The 16,796-nt window shown below is 36.0% G+C and overlaps 2 protein-coding genes across 2 annotated transcripts; both read right to left on the bottom strand.

Moving 5' to 3' along the window:
• Positions 1–1,842: 1,842 nt before the first annotated feature.
• Positions 1,843–3,045, bottom strand: LOC137942804 (uncharacterized). Its single transcript, XM_068788540.1, has 5 exons — positions 3,012–3,045; positions 2,631–2,815; positions 2,555–2,574; positions 2,047–2,341; positions 1,843–1,974 (listed from the first exon to the last, which is right to left on the bottom strand). Exons 1-5 carry the CDS (start codon positions 3,043–3,045, stop codon positions 1,843–1,845), a joined length of 666 nt encoding a protein of 221 aa, XP_068644641.1.
• A 5,298-nt stretch (positions 3,046–8,343) lies between these two features.
• LOC137940568 (adenylosuccinate synthetase 2, chloroplastic-like) lies at positions 8,344–15,395 on the bottom strand. Its single transcript, XM_068785711.1, has 5 exons — positions 15,270–15,395; positions 10,389–10,788; positions 9,523–10,215; positions 8,834–9,145; positions 8,344–8,691 (listed from the first exon to the last, which is right to left on the bottom strand). Exons 2-5 carry the CDS (start codon positions 10,716–10,718, stop codon positions 8,521–8,523), a joined length of 1,506 nt encoding a protein of 501 aa, XP_068641812.1. The 5' UTR covers positions 10,719–10,788; positions 15,270–15,395; the 3' UTR covers positions 8,344–8,520.
• Positions 15,396–16,796: the final 1,401 nt, after the last annotated feature.

Here is a 16,796-nt window from a genome sequence, read left to right as displayed (position 1 = left end):
CTAGATTTCTCTTTGAATTGGGGGGCACCGCTATTAAGGTTTTATCATCTTAATTTGAGGAGTAGCTCGAGTTACAGCTCGAGAGGTTAGAGAGAAACACTTGTAAGTGTGCGATTTGTCTTGTAAACTATTTCATCTTCATAGTGGATTACTAAAACAATCAAAGACAGGACGTATTCTCACCTTGAGGCGAACCTCTATAAATCTTGTTGTGCTTTTCCGTGCTAGTTTTTCCCTTCTTCCACATTTATTATTATTGCTCTCATTAGTTTGGAATTAAGGCGTCTAATTCCTAACATTTTTAAGCTAGGAAACTTTTTTATTTTATCTCAAATTGGTGGAGGAAAACTTGGACTCTTTTTTTGGGGTTTTCATGGACAATGTTTCTAGAACGAGAGGATACTAACAATAGGTAACATAGTAATTTGAACAAATTCTAACTTGATTAATTTAAACATATTTGCATAACATGCACTATATGAGAATCTGACTTGGGCTCTAGTTGCTCTTCCTCCCTACAAGAAACCCATAGACTGTAAATGGGTTTTCACTATCAAACACAATCCAAATCATTCTATTGCTCGCCTCAAGGTCCGAATCATTACAAAAGGGTATACTCAGTGTTATGGAGTGGATTATGAGGAAACATTCTCCCTAGTCGCTAAATTAAACTCAGCATATATTTTATTATCTCTTGCCGCTAATTCCTCTTAGCCGGTATATCAATGCATGTAAAGAATGTCTTTTTGAATGGAGATATTAAAGAAGAGATATATATGCATCAACCTCCTGGTTTTGTTGTTGAGAAGGAGTCAATATGCAAATTAAGAAGTCTTTATATTGGCTTAAATAATCTCCTTGAGTTTGATTTGACAAATTTAGCCAATAAATGTTGTATTTTGGATTTAGCCGGTGCTTATTAGATCATCCTATCTTTGTCAAGAATAACTTAAAAGGAAGAGTACTAATATCAATTTATATGGACGATATTGTCTTAACTGACGGTGTAGTAGACAACATAAAAGAAGTCAAAGAGAAGATGTGCAAAGAATTTAAAATGAAAGATCTTGGACTTCTAAAATATTTTATGGGTATTGAGGTCTTCCAGTCTATTGAAAGATATGAATATGTTATGAATATGTTGGAGTGCCATTGATGTAATTACTTTATAATTTTTTGTCCCTTCTTCACTCTTACTAAGGTGAAGCATATAATTGTAATATTGGTACTTTTAGCATCTATAAACATAGCTTAAGGGTAACCCTATTCTTTCTTCTCTTTTCTTCCCAACCTGTGCACTCTTCTCTCTTTATCTTCCTTTTCTTCTTTACCCAAAATGTAATCTATGGAGTCCTAAAAATCAACATGGTATCAGAACTATGATTTTAATGACTCCATGAGTTTTTTTCCCTTTACGTGATTAATCAAAAGATGTTGTTGCTAATCTTCTATATTTTGACGTCGCGAAAGTTCGCATGCTTCGTCCTTAACAATGCCTCTGTGCATGGTGAATCATGAGTCTAGAGGCCATGAGTCATCTCTTGGGAAGCTTATGATGAAATGGACTATTTTGTTGTTAAATGCATTGGTGTTCTTTCCAACAACCATCTGTTTCACTTTTGTCTATTGTGTTCATCGTGGGAAGAAAGATGCTTCAAGCTGATATACCGGCCATGAGGAATTAGCAGCAAGGGACAACAATATACGTATTAAGTTCAATTTGGCCACCAGAGAGAATGTTTCTTCACAATCGATTCCATAGCACTGAGTATAGCCTTTGGCAATGAGGTGTGCCTTAAGGTGAGCATCCAATCCATCCATATTATGTTTAACGGTATAAACTCACTTACAACCCACAAGTTTCTTGCCTGAAGGAAGCGGAACTAGAGTCCATGTATGATTCTCATATAGTGCATGCATTTCTTCTTCAATTGCCGTCTTCCATCCTGGATGCCTTAAAGCTTCTTGATAGGACTATGGTACAAAGATAGAAAAAATAGATGCAAGAAATTGACAACATGAAGAAGACAAATGATGGTGAGATACAAAGTTGGATATTGGGTGAGAGCTAGAGGGCCTAGTAGAAGTCCTGGGTTCTTTCCTTAAGGCTATAGGCCAAGTATCATATTTTGGTCTAAATGGAACATGAGTAGGTGGAGATGGACATACTTCGATGGGATCGATAAAATCCATAAGTGTGGTATCAACCAATGCTTCAGGGGTTTGAAGAATATCTGTAGCAAGGGGCACAACCGGTTGAGGAGAGGCTTGTACAGATGATGGACCCGGAGGAACATTTTTGGAGGAGTAGTATGAAGTGTTTTCAAAGAAGGTTACATCCCTAGACATAAGTAACATCCAGAGAATAGGATTATAAGAAACATAACCCTTTTGTGTTCGAGAGTATCACAAGAAGATACATTTGATAGATTTTTTGTCTAGTTTATTTCTCTGAGGTGATGTAACATGAACAAAACATGTGCACTCGAACACTCTTAAAGGAAGTGAAAATAGTTCATCATTTTGGAAATAATAAAGAGTGGAGATTTATGACTGGGTACGAATGAGGGGAGCCTATTAATAAGAAATGAAGCAGTAAGTATGGCATTTGATTAGTAGAAGTATGGTACTTTCATATAGTATAGTAAGCCGCGAGCTACCTCTAGGAGATGTCGGTTCTTCCGTTTTGCTACACCATTCAATTGAGGGGCGTAAACACAAGATGTCTGATGGATAATACTATTTTCTTGAAAAAAGGAGTCAAGATCCCTAGAGAGATACTCTTTGGCATTATTAGAGCAAAGTACTTTATTTTCTTACCAAATTGAGTGGCCACCATAGAATGAAAGAACTTAAATATGGATAAAATTTTAGATCCCTCATTAAAGAGAAATATCCATGTAACTTGAGTAAAATCATCAATAAAAGTCATAAAGTACTTAACTCTGAAAATGTTCGAGCCACTTAAGAGTCCCCATACATCAGTGTGGATTAAGGAAAAAGAGCAACACCTTTAAGTTTAGTCCGAGGAGAGTATGTAGTCATATGGTGTTTGCTTAGTTGACATATTTTACAGTTTAAAACTTACAAATTTTTAAAAGCTAGAAAAATATGTTGAAGAGATAATATTGCCTCAGTTTGCTTGGCTGAGACTGAATTTATTTGAGGCAAGTCCAAGTAGTAAAACCCCCCTCATTCTTGGCCTCCACCAATCACCCGCTTTGTTGTTAGATCCTCAAAAACACAAGAAAAATGAAAGAAAGTGGTGCAATTAAAGTGTTTAGCAAGTTGACTGATAAACAATAAGTTCAAGGGAAATTTTGGAACAAATAGGATATTTTTTAGCAGAAGTGATGGTGTAACAGAGATGAATCCTTTCCCAAAAACTATGCTTTGGGATCCATCAGCTATAACACATATTTATCTGAGAGACATAGAGAGAAAGAATGTAGTAGATCTTTGTTACTTGTAAGGTGCTTTGAGGCCCTTGAGTCTATAATCCAGGATTAAAAAGTGGTAGTGGTAGAAAGCATACCTGAAGCAACAATGGAAGGTGTAGTAGGAGATATCATCAGAGTTTTCATTTTCTGGAATAGTTCATACTCAGCATCAATGAGGGTCTTTTTGTATGACTGTGGTTCAAACTTGTCCTCCTTTTTACTGTTGACTAAGGCTTGATTAGTTGTGGTTCAATTTGGCCTACCATGGAGTTTCCAACAATTTTCTATAGTATGGTTGGATCTCCCACATTGAGTGCATCCCTTGTTGTCTGTTCTGGATGGACTAGACCTTCCAGCTCTTCCTCAACCTCCTCTATAACTTCTACCATGACCTCAATTGGTGGAACATGGCTAATGATACTTTATTATAAGAGGTGAAAGAAGAATTTTGAATTCTAAGGAAGGTTGCACATACATCATCAAATTTTGGAATAGTGGAGGAGCTAAGGAGTTGAGTTTTGGCAACCTCAAGACAAGGCTTGATGTTTGCTACACAAATAGCAGTTGCTAAGGCCTCCCTATATTTTTCTTGAGTAGAGACATCGGTGGAGTAAGGCTGAGCTAGCTTCCACTCTAGAATGAGACCTCTGAATATTGCCTAGTACTCATGTAAGTTGTCTCCTTGTTTGGTATTGAACATACTTTGTAAAACATCATATAACTTTTGGAGACTATCAATGCTTGAATATAGCTAAGAAATGTATCCCAGATTTGTTTAGCTGTCTCTAGAAGGATTACATTATTAGCTACATGCTCCTCCATGTTATTTATAAGCCAACTAATCACCAAGGTACCATTTTTAAACCATTTATTGTAAATGATATCTTCTTCATCAATAGGTTGTTCTAGTTTGGTCAGATGACCTAATAAGTCTTGGATAATAAGGAATTTCCTAACCGATTTTGACTAGCTCAAGTAATCAGTTAACCTTTTTAATGGTATGGTGGTAATCCTAAGAACATTATGCTTACTTCCAATATATTCTTCAGCCATGAGAGGCAAATCGTGAGTAATAATTCACTCAAATAAAGCCTAGGAAAGAGACTTCAACAAATACTTTTCAAACCCAAGAACCAATCAATGTGAACCAACAATCCTTCAATTAATGACTTTAGACAATGCACTTAATTAAGGAACATCTTGGCTGGCCAAACAAAATCATATCTTTCTTGATCAAACCAAACATTTTCACCAAATCATGATCTTAGAAGATCTTCCACCAAATCAGCCATTTCCAAATATAAATATGGAAAATTTTCCTTGTATTATGGCATCATTTGCCAAAAAACTAATCTTTCCTTGCCTAATACTCAAGGATATCAAAACTTTTTCTTGTAGTCTTCCTAAAATTCCAATAAAATATATTCAAATTCGTGGCTGGCCAAAAGGGAGAAAAGGGGAAGTTTCCTTCCTAGAATGGCGCCAAGGGAGGTAATAAAAAATAGCTTTACTTGCCTTTTTTTTCTTGAGATCTTTGGGTACGTAAATCTTCACTTATTCTCAACGTGTGAGGGTGAGAAATGAGATTAATTCTCAAAATAAAAAAAATCACCAAATATTTCTGTTCTTGCTCGACAAACTAGAAAAGTTCATTCTTCATGCTCGATTTGAGAAAAAAACTTGATAATGCCTCTTCAAATTTAATATCCGATCGTTGGAAAAATCTTAAGTAATTTCTCATGTATGGCTTTGTGAAGAATATAGAGTATCATAAGCTTATGGTGAAGCAAAGAAAAAACCAAGTAATGCTTCAAACAAGAACTTCCATCGTCACTTGTATCAAACCGATTTTAATGAATAAGAGGCCATGAGAGAAGCAAAATATGATCGAAGTGGTTCTCTTTTAAGCCTCAAGAATCCAATCTTAAAATCATAATAACCACGAGTTCGGCTTGAAAAGAATACAATTATCTGAGCATTAGAACAACTTCATATCATGAGGAAATAGAACAAAGGTAATCGACTTATCTCAACGAGCTTGCTTCTTCAAAGAGCCTTCAATGGATGACTTGATCATCAAACTTTCAAAGCATCTTCTTTTGACATCGGGACCCTAAATTCAGAGCTCTAATACCATGTTGAATTTAGGATCCCTTGATTAGGACCTCGAGCAAAGAGGAGTGAGATTGGAGAAAGAAGAAGAATAAAAGAAAAGAGGGAAAGAGAAAGAAGAGAAGAACCTTTAGGCTTGCAAAGGGAACTTGGATGAATTGAGAGAAGGGGATAGAACTCGATGCTCTACTCCAAACCAAGGTCGTCTATTTATAGTTTTTTAGAGAATGTTACAATGTCTATAATGACCTTAGGGCTACAAGCTTTACATAAGAAATGACGTAAGTGGACATGTTTCTCCTTGACTAATTACATCCTTGTGTCATCTTTATGAGAAGTCTTCTTAATTACCATGATGTTACTTCTTTTGGGAGTGTAGGCTTGAACCCATCTTCTAACAAGGTGAAGGTAGCACTTGAGAACTTTCCAAAAATAGTTTCTAAATATTGACTTATGGAATGAGGAGACATTCTCCTTTGTTCTAAAAATAGAATCTTTAGAGACAAAGTGGGCACACAATATGTTTGTAACCTCTATGAGTAAACAAAGGTGCTAATAGGGAAGAATAAAAAACAGCTAGCTTGCTGAAATAATTGAATGACTATTTCCAGTCATTTGCATGCAAAGTGTCCAAAGAGACAAGGATGTGCATGGAGTGTTTGTTTATCTAAAACCCTGCTTTAGGTTTTTAAACTAAAGATGAGGAGAAAGCATCAAACAAGGCCAATATTAAAGCTTGTAATAAAGTGGAATTTTGGAAATCAAGCAAAATTAATGAACTCAAAATTGAAGCTTTAGAAGATAGCGTTTATGAGATCCAAATATTGAAAATCTGCACGCAAAGCACTGTAAATGAAAAACTCAGAACTCAGACATCTAGAGCAAAGAAGAACTCAAGAAAGAAAAGAAGAAAGCATTTCTTGATTAGTTATCTAACTAAGAAAGATGTCAGCCTACCAATGCAGTCAAGGACTCCTTCAACATAGCTCCATGTTGAGATTGAGCAATAAGAAAAGAAGCCCTAGTACCTGGTTTTGATAGTATGTCAAATTATAGAGTTGTTTAAATAAGAGAGTGGTAGCAAAGAGAAAGGTAGGAGTGAGAGAAGAAGAAGAAGAGAAGAGAACTTATGAGAGTAAGAAAGAGAAAGAAGAGAGAGAGAGAGAGCAAAGTACTCAAGGAGAAGAGACTCCCTTAAAATTAGGTCGAGCCCTTCTCTTATTTATAATAAAAAATATTATACAATGTCAAATGTACCCTTATTCTTATTAGGGTAAACTAAGGCCTCCTAAATGGAAAAAAAAAGAGTAAAGTACAGGAAATCCAAGTACGAAATTTATCATTAACACTCATTGGCATTAGTATCAAATATAAGTATTCTATATCCGTTTTTAATTATATACTCGATGAATTGCATAGTGCTATTAATTTTTCAAACTAGATTTGTAGTCTGGTCATTACCAAATTAATGTGGCAATAGGTGATGAAGAGAAACAACATTCCACACTTATGATGGGCACTATAAATTTTTGGTAATGCCCTTCGGATTAACCATTTTAGCTAGCATTGAAGACTATTACCTCAACCATGTTATTCACAAGAAGAAGATAGGTAAACTGGAGTTTTGTGTTTGAGTTTTTACAAGAAGATACATAGAGAGATAAATAAGAGAGGATTCTTCTTAATTGCCACATTTGACCTTGATTTTTTCTTTAAATAGATGATTACAACCCTAATGACCATTCTATGCTTATGAACTAAACTTATTCCCTTTAGTTCCACTTACACCTTAGTTACATAATACACTTATAAAAGACATGATTTTCTCTTAACCAAGATTGTGCCCAACATTCAACCCTCCTACAAGAACTTCATCATCAAGGTTCAACTACGAAAAAAAAAATTGTGGTCATCTTTTATCCTATGGCCACAGGCTCATGCAAATGTCTACTCCATATGGGGAATCAAGTCATCGTTGAGTTATAGGCCACAAGGAGTTGGAAAAAAGAGATGTCGAGAAAACTTCTTGGTCATCCCATCTATTTAGTAGTAATCTCGATCACTTTCTAAGAAAGAAAAGTTCACCAAGCATGTTTGTTGGAAGTAGATTGGCAGAGCTCAGCTTTCACACCAGCTTCCATTTTGAGAAGAACGTTTGAGGGGCCGACTCATAGCATTCAATTGGTAAGACTTTCTTCAACTTTTTTTTTTTGTAATGTTTCAATCATTCAAACTCCCAGTCTAGCCATTTCAATGCTAGAGTTTAGTTCTTCACTGAGGAGATTTTGAAATTCTGGTCAAAACTTCTCAACTCACTTGATAAATTCCTAAATCTCTGTACCATCAAAATTAAGTTGAAAGGCGATCTTCAGACTAACAATATCCTAACATCAAGTTTGACGGGCAAAATTTGAAGGACAAAAATGAAGGTTGTTGTGGTTATTAAGAAGAAAAAATAAGCACACAGAGGAAAAAACACTAAAGACAAGTTTTTGTAAGAGAACAAAAAAAGATCAATTTCTTTGTTACATATAAAACCCTTTTATAGGCATATAAATGGACAAAAAAGAAAACCCCTACCCAGCCTGCTGAAGCTCCTCTTCACAATGAGTGCAAGCATGTAAGGTTTGATCGGAACCCAAAGGAAAAAAAAATAAGAATTTGACCATTTTTATTCGCAAAAATAGTTAATAAAAAGAAGAATTTAAACATTATCTCATTTTCACTAACTATTTTTTAGAATAATAATGATCAAATTCTCATCTTGTTCGAGCGAACTTAAATGTGAATATTGAAGCAACAAAAAATTCCGCTGTCAAGATATGTAAATAAATATTGAAAACATTAATATTATCACCTGACCAAAATCTTAAACTAAAATATCTCATCCAAAAGGGTAAAATCACTGGGCAAAATTTATTGACAGCACCACTACCCGAGGACAAGAATATTTTTTGGCGATGATTATTTATTTGACTATAAGAGCATCACGGCCTGGTCCAACCCCAATATAATGAATGGGTACGCCCACAAGTTCTTCTATCTTTTCAACATATTGGCGAGAGGCAAGAGGTAGGTCCCTGTAGTTTCTGATGGAGGAGATATCAGTCTGCCAACCAGGTACATCTTCGTAAGCAACCTGATTAATACGAGACAAAATCATTAGTGAAAATATTCACAGAGCAAAAAGATGAAAACTGAAAAGTAATCCCACTTATCAGAATTCCACTGAAACCACAAATAGGAAAGAGTGTGCAACTTCTGAATGCACATACACTTGCCTGTACGTTTTCCAGAACACAAAGATCAGCTGGAAATGATTCAAGTACTTCACCATCAATTTGCCTGTAGGCAACTCCCAACTTAATTTCCGGAAGATCGGAAAGAACATCAAGTTTGGTTAGGTTGAGAGACGAGAATCCATTGATCTGACAGCAATATTTCAGAGCGACAATGTCAAGCCAGCCACAACGTCTTGGACGTCCAGTAGTAGTACCGAACTCCATGCCAGCATCCCTAAGTAGGTCCCCACCTTTTCCTAAAATCTCTGTGGGGAAGGGACCTGAACCCACCCTTGTAGTATATGCTTTCACCTGCAAGAAAAAACAAAGCAGAATCAGACTTGAGGTCTAAAAAAATGTAATCTCCATGAAAGAGTGCCCAACATTCGCATGTTAATCGTGGTAAACACACTAGCAGCCTGAACTGCTGTGGAAGGCCTTAATGGGAATAACTCAGTCAAAGAACAGCACCTATGTGCAACTGATTTTTACCAGTTGAAGGAGAACTCTTAGACACTTCCGCCCACACCTCCCCCACAATTGTGCACCAGAGACTATTTTCTCCAGTCAGGAGATATTTGACTAGTTGCCTATGGCATGCCTTTTCCCTCAATTGACCCCATTTATGCCATTCCACCAAATTTACTAATTCAAACTGTTAAAAATACTCAAAAAGTAGTTTTACTTACTACACCAATCAGATCACCCAGGGTTCTTGGAGCGATGCCAAGGCCAGTGCAAATTCCACCAGCAGAAGGACTTGAAGAAGTCACAAATGGGTAAGTACCAAAGTCAATATCAAGCATGGTTGCCTGACCACCTTCCACTAATATTTTTTTCTTTTGCAATATCGATTCATTCATCACATGTATAGTGTCAGCAATGAAAGGTTCCAACCGCTCAGTAAATCTTTTATACTTCTCAACTTCATTCCTGAGCATGTCAGAAGTATAATTAAACCCCTCGAACCTTGACGCTGCATCTGACAATAAATTGTCTAGTTTGTCAGGAAAGGTATCCATGTGCCTCAGGTCACATACTCTAATGCCATTTCGGACCACCTTGCTTGAATAACATGGACCAATGCCTCTCTTGGTTGTTCCAATAAAAGATTCATCTAGCTCAGATTCACGAAGTCCATCTACCACTTGGTGGAAATCAAACAACAAATGTGCCCGATCAGAAACCAGGATTCTTCCTAGGCATGAGACCCCATTAGATTCGAGACCATCAATTTCTTTGAATAAGCCTGGAAGGTGTACGACTACCCCATTTCCAATCACGCAGAGGGTGTCCTCATTAAGAATTCCAGATGGGACAAGATGCAAAGCAAATTTCTTGCCCTCAGAGTTATAGATGGTATGTCCAGCATTAGCTCCACCCTTATGTCAATAAAAAAAAATTGTAAGAAAATGAAAGTCAATCAAGAAATTGAAATATACAACTTAAAGAAGTTTAATTTGCAAGTCATTGAGAACCATTGAAATAGCCAGCATGGAAACAACACTAAAGTAATACAGAAATGTAACAAAAAATAAAATAAAGGATGACATACCTGACAACGGGCAACAACATCAAAATGTTGGGCCAGGATATCAACAAGCTTCCCTTTCCCTTCATCTCCCCACTGACAACCCAAGACACCTGAGACTTGACTCAGTGATTCCACTCGTTCAGGCAGGTCATTACTCTCTTTTGCTACCAGTGCCGAAGAAGCAGGAGAAGCAGCGGATACAAAGCTCCTAGACTGTTCTGCATGCTTGCTGATGCATCTAAAACTACCAATTCGGTGAACAAACATTCTGGCACCACATTTCCTCGTGTTTGTGCTCTGCTGACAAACAGGAAGAGGGCTACATTCGAGTTGTAGGGCTGAGAAGTTCATAGTGCTTGGTTCTTACTGTGCAGAAGAATGAGGAAAATTTGAAACAGTGTATATCCAAAAGATCAATGACCTGAAAATTCCAGAAACGTATTAAAAGATTTATGTGATAACAATATCCAATTGCAGCACTCGACTCCAGTTTTTCCACTCCTGAATGAAACAACAACAACTATTAAGAAAATTCTCAGATTCCTATCTCAGTGAAGTCGCCTAAGAAAAAACTACTGGTTAACCAAAAGAGTAAGCCACAGGCATGGAGGTTCATAGATTTGCTTTACAAAAGAAAGGGGGGAACACAAGAAGCTAAACCCTATATTATTTTAAAAAAATAATGTTTAAACCTACACATAAGTAGATGTATAATATAGTCACAAACTGTTGATTTTCAGGACTCCATAGATTACCTCATGGAGAAAGGAAAAGAACCCACGTTGGGGAACAAAAGAGGAGGAAAAATGAGGTTGTGGACTTGTGTCCAAACCCTCCCCGTTAAGCTCAATTTATAAATGAATAAAAAGTATAATATTACAATTACGCCCTTCACCCTAGTAAAAGTGAAGAAAAGACAAGAAACATAAACTAATTACGTCAATGCCACCTTAATTATATTATATCTTCCAAACCCCTCCTCAAGCTGGGAGTTAATGGCAATGATCCCAACTTGAAACAAAAAACATAGACGTAGTAATAAAATCCTTCATCACGGTGTCCCAAGGATAACTACAACACCGAGCACAGACTCTTACAGGGTAGAAATGAGTGATAAAATATAAGCCGAAACCAACCTCATTTGATTTCGAACAAATATAGTGACAATAATCACTAAAATGGATAATGCATATCATTCACAAGACGGCGATAAAAAAACCTAAGGGACCAATAAAAAATCTCAAAAAACACCTATATAAATAAAAGGGACCAACCAAAGCAACACTCCAAAAAGGGTTGGCCAAAGGGGTAAGTGAGAGTCAAATAAAGGATGGTAGGAAAAAACTGTCAAAGGGTAATGGGTAATGGGTAATGACGAAGATAAAGTGTTGAAGCCAGGGTCATTATGTGCTTTCTTTTCCTAAGGAATTCAAATTCTCCATCCGATGAACAAATGCCGACAACAGTCAGCAAATAATGAACCCAAGGCATACAACTAAGAAGTTTTTCTTCAATAATAATGTCTCAATCAAATAGACACAATAGTAGTAGTAGAAATGGGCTAATGCCTAAATAACACATACCAAATTTACAATTATATAGTAATAGATAATTGGTAAATAATGAATGTCGAGTAACAAGGACATACTAAATAATCCATAGTAAGTCCATCCTTGAATAAGGAAGATGTGCAACAAATGATAAGCTTGAACTGAATAATAAGCTGCAAAAAATCCAAAATAATAATCAAACCGAAGCCGAGGGACCGAGTCAGACTAAGGCAAGTGATTGAGTCGAGCTGAGTCAAGTATCAGGCCAATATAGTCGAGTTGCGGGAGGAATCGGAATAGAACTCGGGACCCGGATTATTATAATAGAAACAAAGAACAAGTGGACCGAGTCAAGCTAACTCGAGTCTGAGTTGACCCAAGTTAACCTGAGCAGAACAGAATCAATCTGGTTGCCCATTCGCTGGGTTAACCCGACAGATTAAATACAGTATGGTTATATGACTCTAATTAACAACAAAGTCGTTGTCTTTCCAGAGACAGCAACCAAGCTGGCGATGAAGTTGAGCCAGAGAATTTTCCCAAAAAGGAAACAACAACAAGATCAAATGTATTCTCGGTAAAAACCTGTTTTTGCGGCAAAGAAAATAATCTAGCGAAGAACTCGGAATGACGACAAGGCAAAAATAGCTAAGAAAATAAACCAGCACCTCTCCCTTCTATTTCTGTAACGGAGCAGGAGATCTTTCTAAACAAAACAATAACCAGATTTTGTTTTAGCAGAATGAAAATCTGAGAGCAATATTGCTCAAGCACCAACTCATATCTCTATTCTGAAGCAACGTGTATAATCAGCAAGACGTGCTCTGTTTGGAACTTGGTCCGAGTTGTTTTATAGAGAGAAAAATCAAATCAAGATCTTCCCGAAATATATTACTGGTAAGATGACTGGTTCACTGCAGATTACGCGAGATGTTTGGGAAGATCACGAACCTTGGTTGTCTGGTTCACTGTTTTCTCGATGGACATCTGGAACCAGTAAAATCACACCAAGATTAATATCAACGATCAAATAGAATAGTAAGATACCGGTAATCCCAACAGAACCTTCCAAACTAGTTTTCCGACTCTGAATGGAAACCAAGGTCGGAGTCTGCCACCACCTGGATGATTTTCGACTTCCAAACCAATTGGATGATAAGATACCAAAGAAATAACGTTTCAATCTCGGTTGAGTTTCTTCTGTCAACATGCTGGATGACAGTAGTGCCAACGAAGCTAAACTTCCAGAAATAATGGAGATACGATTTCCAAAACTGAAATATTTGATTGGTTTGTTGGCTGATGAATCGTCTTTCCAAAAAATTGATGTATGATAGTGGTGCTGACGAAGATGGATGGCAACAAATACGGAGAATTTTTTTTTTTTGTCCAAGAAGTGTTACGTCTTTCTGATCTTTCAGTAGATGCCAGAGTTATACAATCCAACCTCGGAAGATAGAGGCCACGCCAGAGTTATGCAATCCAACCTCGAAAGATGGAGGCCAAGCCAGAATTATGCAATCCAACCTCAGAAGATACCATTAGATCTTGATTGACGAAAAACAAAGATATGCAGTGAAGGTACGCGATACTGAAGGTAGCAGAACAGAAAATTATCGCCAGAGTTGTTTGATACCACAAAGTTTAACAGAACTCTCGAAAGATCTGTTGTTCATGTTTGAAGGCTAGGTATGCAGCAACAGTATACCAAAGAACCGAAGATAACAGAATTCCAGTAGACGACGATAGCAGAGAACCAACGACCAGAAGGTAGCAGGGCAGCAGATTAAAATGAGAAAAAATAACAGCAGTAAATTAATGGATTAAGCAAGAAGGTAAGGCATTCCAGACAATAAAACATCATGAAGTAGTTTATCATCCGAGTAACAAATTGCGGAAGCAAAGAACCGAGCAGCAATAACAATAGCAATATGGCCTTGAACAAACAACAATAGAGAGATGATGATATACCAAAGAAAAATTCCAACTCGGAATAGGCGGCAGTAATAATCCGAGCAAATAAAAAGATTGGAATTCTAACATACCATAGCTACGAATCCTGAAAATCAATGCTCTGATACCATGTTGATTTTCAGGACTCCATGGATTACCTCATGGAAAAAGAAGAAGAACCCAAGTTGGGGAGAAAAAAAGGAGGAAAAATGAGGTTGTGAATTTGTGTCCAAACCCTCCCCATTAAGCTCTATTTATAAATGAATAAAAGTATAATATTACAATTATGTCTTTCACCCTAGTAAGAGTGAAGAATAGACAAGAAACATAAAATAATTACATCAATGATACCCTAATTACATTATATCTTCCAACACAAACGAACAAATGTTTGTTGCTATGTTAACTTGGGTTATATTATTGTGCCCTAAAAAACAAAAAATTAAAAGAAATGATGAATTATGCAATCAAGTTAGAGACAAGGAACACATATATCATCAGGACTAATATTGGGTCTCAATAAAAAATAAAAAAGCAAGCTTTGGCTGGTGAATAGATTGGGGATAGAGGACACTGGGAAGAAGATGCGGATTAATATGGCCCATTACAGACCTATCCCATTATATAATGCTGTGATTTATCTAAAAGACAGAAGTGCTTCTTTCAGATGTAAACCATAACAGTCTCGAAAGCGTATGCCAAGGCCATTTGAATCTTTTGACATATTTCCTCACTCTCAACAAAGAGTAACCATTCAAGCGACAACGATGACGAAATTTGAAAATGCAATCTTCAGAACCTAGCTTGTTGTAACTTTTAGTTTAGTCATGAATATGGAAAAAGTGAAACTCGTTTTAACATCAGAAAGTTATACACATCAGCTATGTGTTTTATTTTATTTTTTGGTATAAATATTAAATCAGGCATACAGACTTTACTTCCAACAGGTTGACATAGAATTAATACCTCTTTGAATAGTTCGAAAAGCAAAGATTCTGATCGCAGACCAACCATCAACACCATCTAGAATTAATACCCTTTTGAATAGTTCGAAATGCACAGATTCTCACAAAAATCAAACTTTAGCATAGTAATAAAAATCACAAACCAAAAAGGCCACATAAGAGACGTGCTAACGTTTTGTAAGAGAGAAAATGATTTTTTGAAGAAAATCAACTAGGACGAACAAGAAAGAAAAGAAATTGATACCCAATGCTGCACACAGAAACGAAACATAAAAAACCCAGGAACCCGAATAAAACTAAATACAAAGCTTCTACTTAGACCTGTGATTTCACAACACTTATATCCGTGACACCCTCTGTCTAAGGCGCGCAGAAGGAAGGAAAAATACTCGACCGGAAGAAGATGAACAAAGTTGATGTTTTCAGTACACTACCTGATTAGGGCTACGGCAAACTGAGGAATCAAAGATGCCGCACAAACGGTTTGCAGCGGCTGGAGAGCACAAAACTCTCCGCCTCAGTCAGAACATAAACGAGGTCAGGAGAGAGAATCCGTTCAAAATTCTATGATGGGATCTGTTCGAAATTCTTGATTTCTAAAAGTTAGCATTTATACGATGCTTTAATTATTTAGATGCCACTTTTGAAAGCCCGCCGGAATGGTATGTCCATTTTTTTTTCTTCTAATTAATGATAATAATAATAATAATAATAAAATAATTAAATATAATTTAATAATTAATTAATTAATTTAAATATTTACACAATCAATATCATTTGTCAATTCATATAAAATATTTATGATTATTATGTGATTGTCAATTATCACTCAATTAATATTAAATATTTATACTTATTATGTGATTGTCAATTATCACTCAATCTTAACTTAATTCAAATTTATATCCATACCTATTACTTCTATTTGGTATTTAGTGTTGATTATTCATCTACATGATAAAGCATCATATTTTATAACATGCAATAATCTGTGAAATATTAAGGCATAGTCGCTTAAAATAAAAGATAACAAAGGGAGATTATTACAAAAACTAAGAAATAATCATAGATTAGAGAATTACATAAAAAATTATAAAAACACATAGACATAGCCAAAGATTAGAGGCTCAAGTAGAAATTTTATAGGAAACATAGGGGAAACCTTTTCTTGGACCCAATTATCATACTAGGGTCCAGCTTGAAGATCAGAATACCTAGATATTTTCGTGCAAAGCGTCTTATGCTTTCCCCCTTTTTTTTTTTTCCAGCAAAATCTTGATAAGATCTCTTAGTATGTTGTAAACATGGACCTTAGCTACTCAAATCTTCTAAAATAATTTATTGTTTTTAGGTACTAACTAGGTGAAAAAATCACAAAAAAAAGTACGACAATTGGATGTTTTACTTGAACTGTTTTGTTTAGAATTATTCTCCTTTATTCTAAAATGAACCCAACAAAATTTATTGTAAAAGACTAGAATCAAGATAAAATTATTCTCATTTATTCTAAAATGAACCCAACAAAATTTATTGTAAAAGACTAGAATCAAGATAAAAACCTCCCCCTAAAATTTCAAGACGAGATCACTTCTAGTTTGCAAGATATCAATGAAAGAAGGAAAGTTCGGTATCAATAGAAATCCTATAGAATGTAGCATTATGTGTTAGCCGCAAATGTGTAACCCATAACATCACTTATGGTGTGTTTTAGAGGGGTATATAACCCATGAACTTTTCACCTAAAAACTGGTATATATTCATTGATAAGGGCAACACTAACAAAAAATAGTCCAGTGGACGTTTATTGCCAATATGGCACACTTATTAGGTGATACCTCTTAGGCTTTGGGGCCATAATGATGCACCCTTGTATCAAAGCTTTGATGTGTAATATCCCTAAAATAGTGCACAAAAGATGTTACACGTTATGTATCAACTAATATAAACATGATGCCACAACC

This window comes from Aristolochia californica, unplaced genomic scaffold (assembly GCF_029961685.1).
Source record: "Aristolochia californica isolate CCGP_79_NKW_82.1479 unplaced genomic scaffold, dmAriCali1.0.hap1 SCAF_10, whole genome shotgun sequence".
NCBI classification, from domain to species: domain Eukaryota; kingdom Viridiplantae; phylum Streptophyta; class Magnoliopsida; order Piperales; family Aristolochiaceae; genus Aristolochia; species Aristolochia californica.
This window is presented reverse-complemented; position numbering and strand designations above follow the sequence as displayed.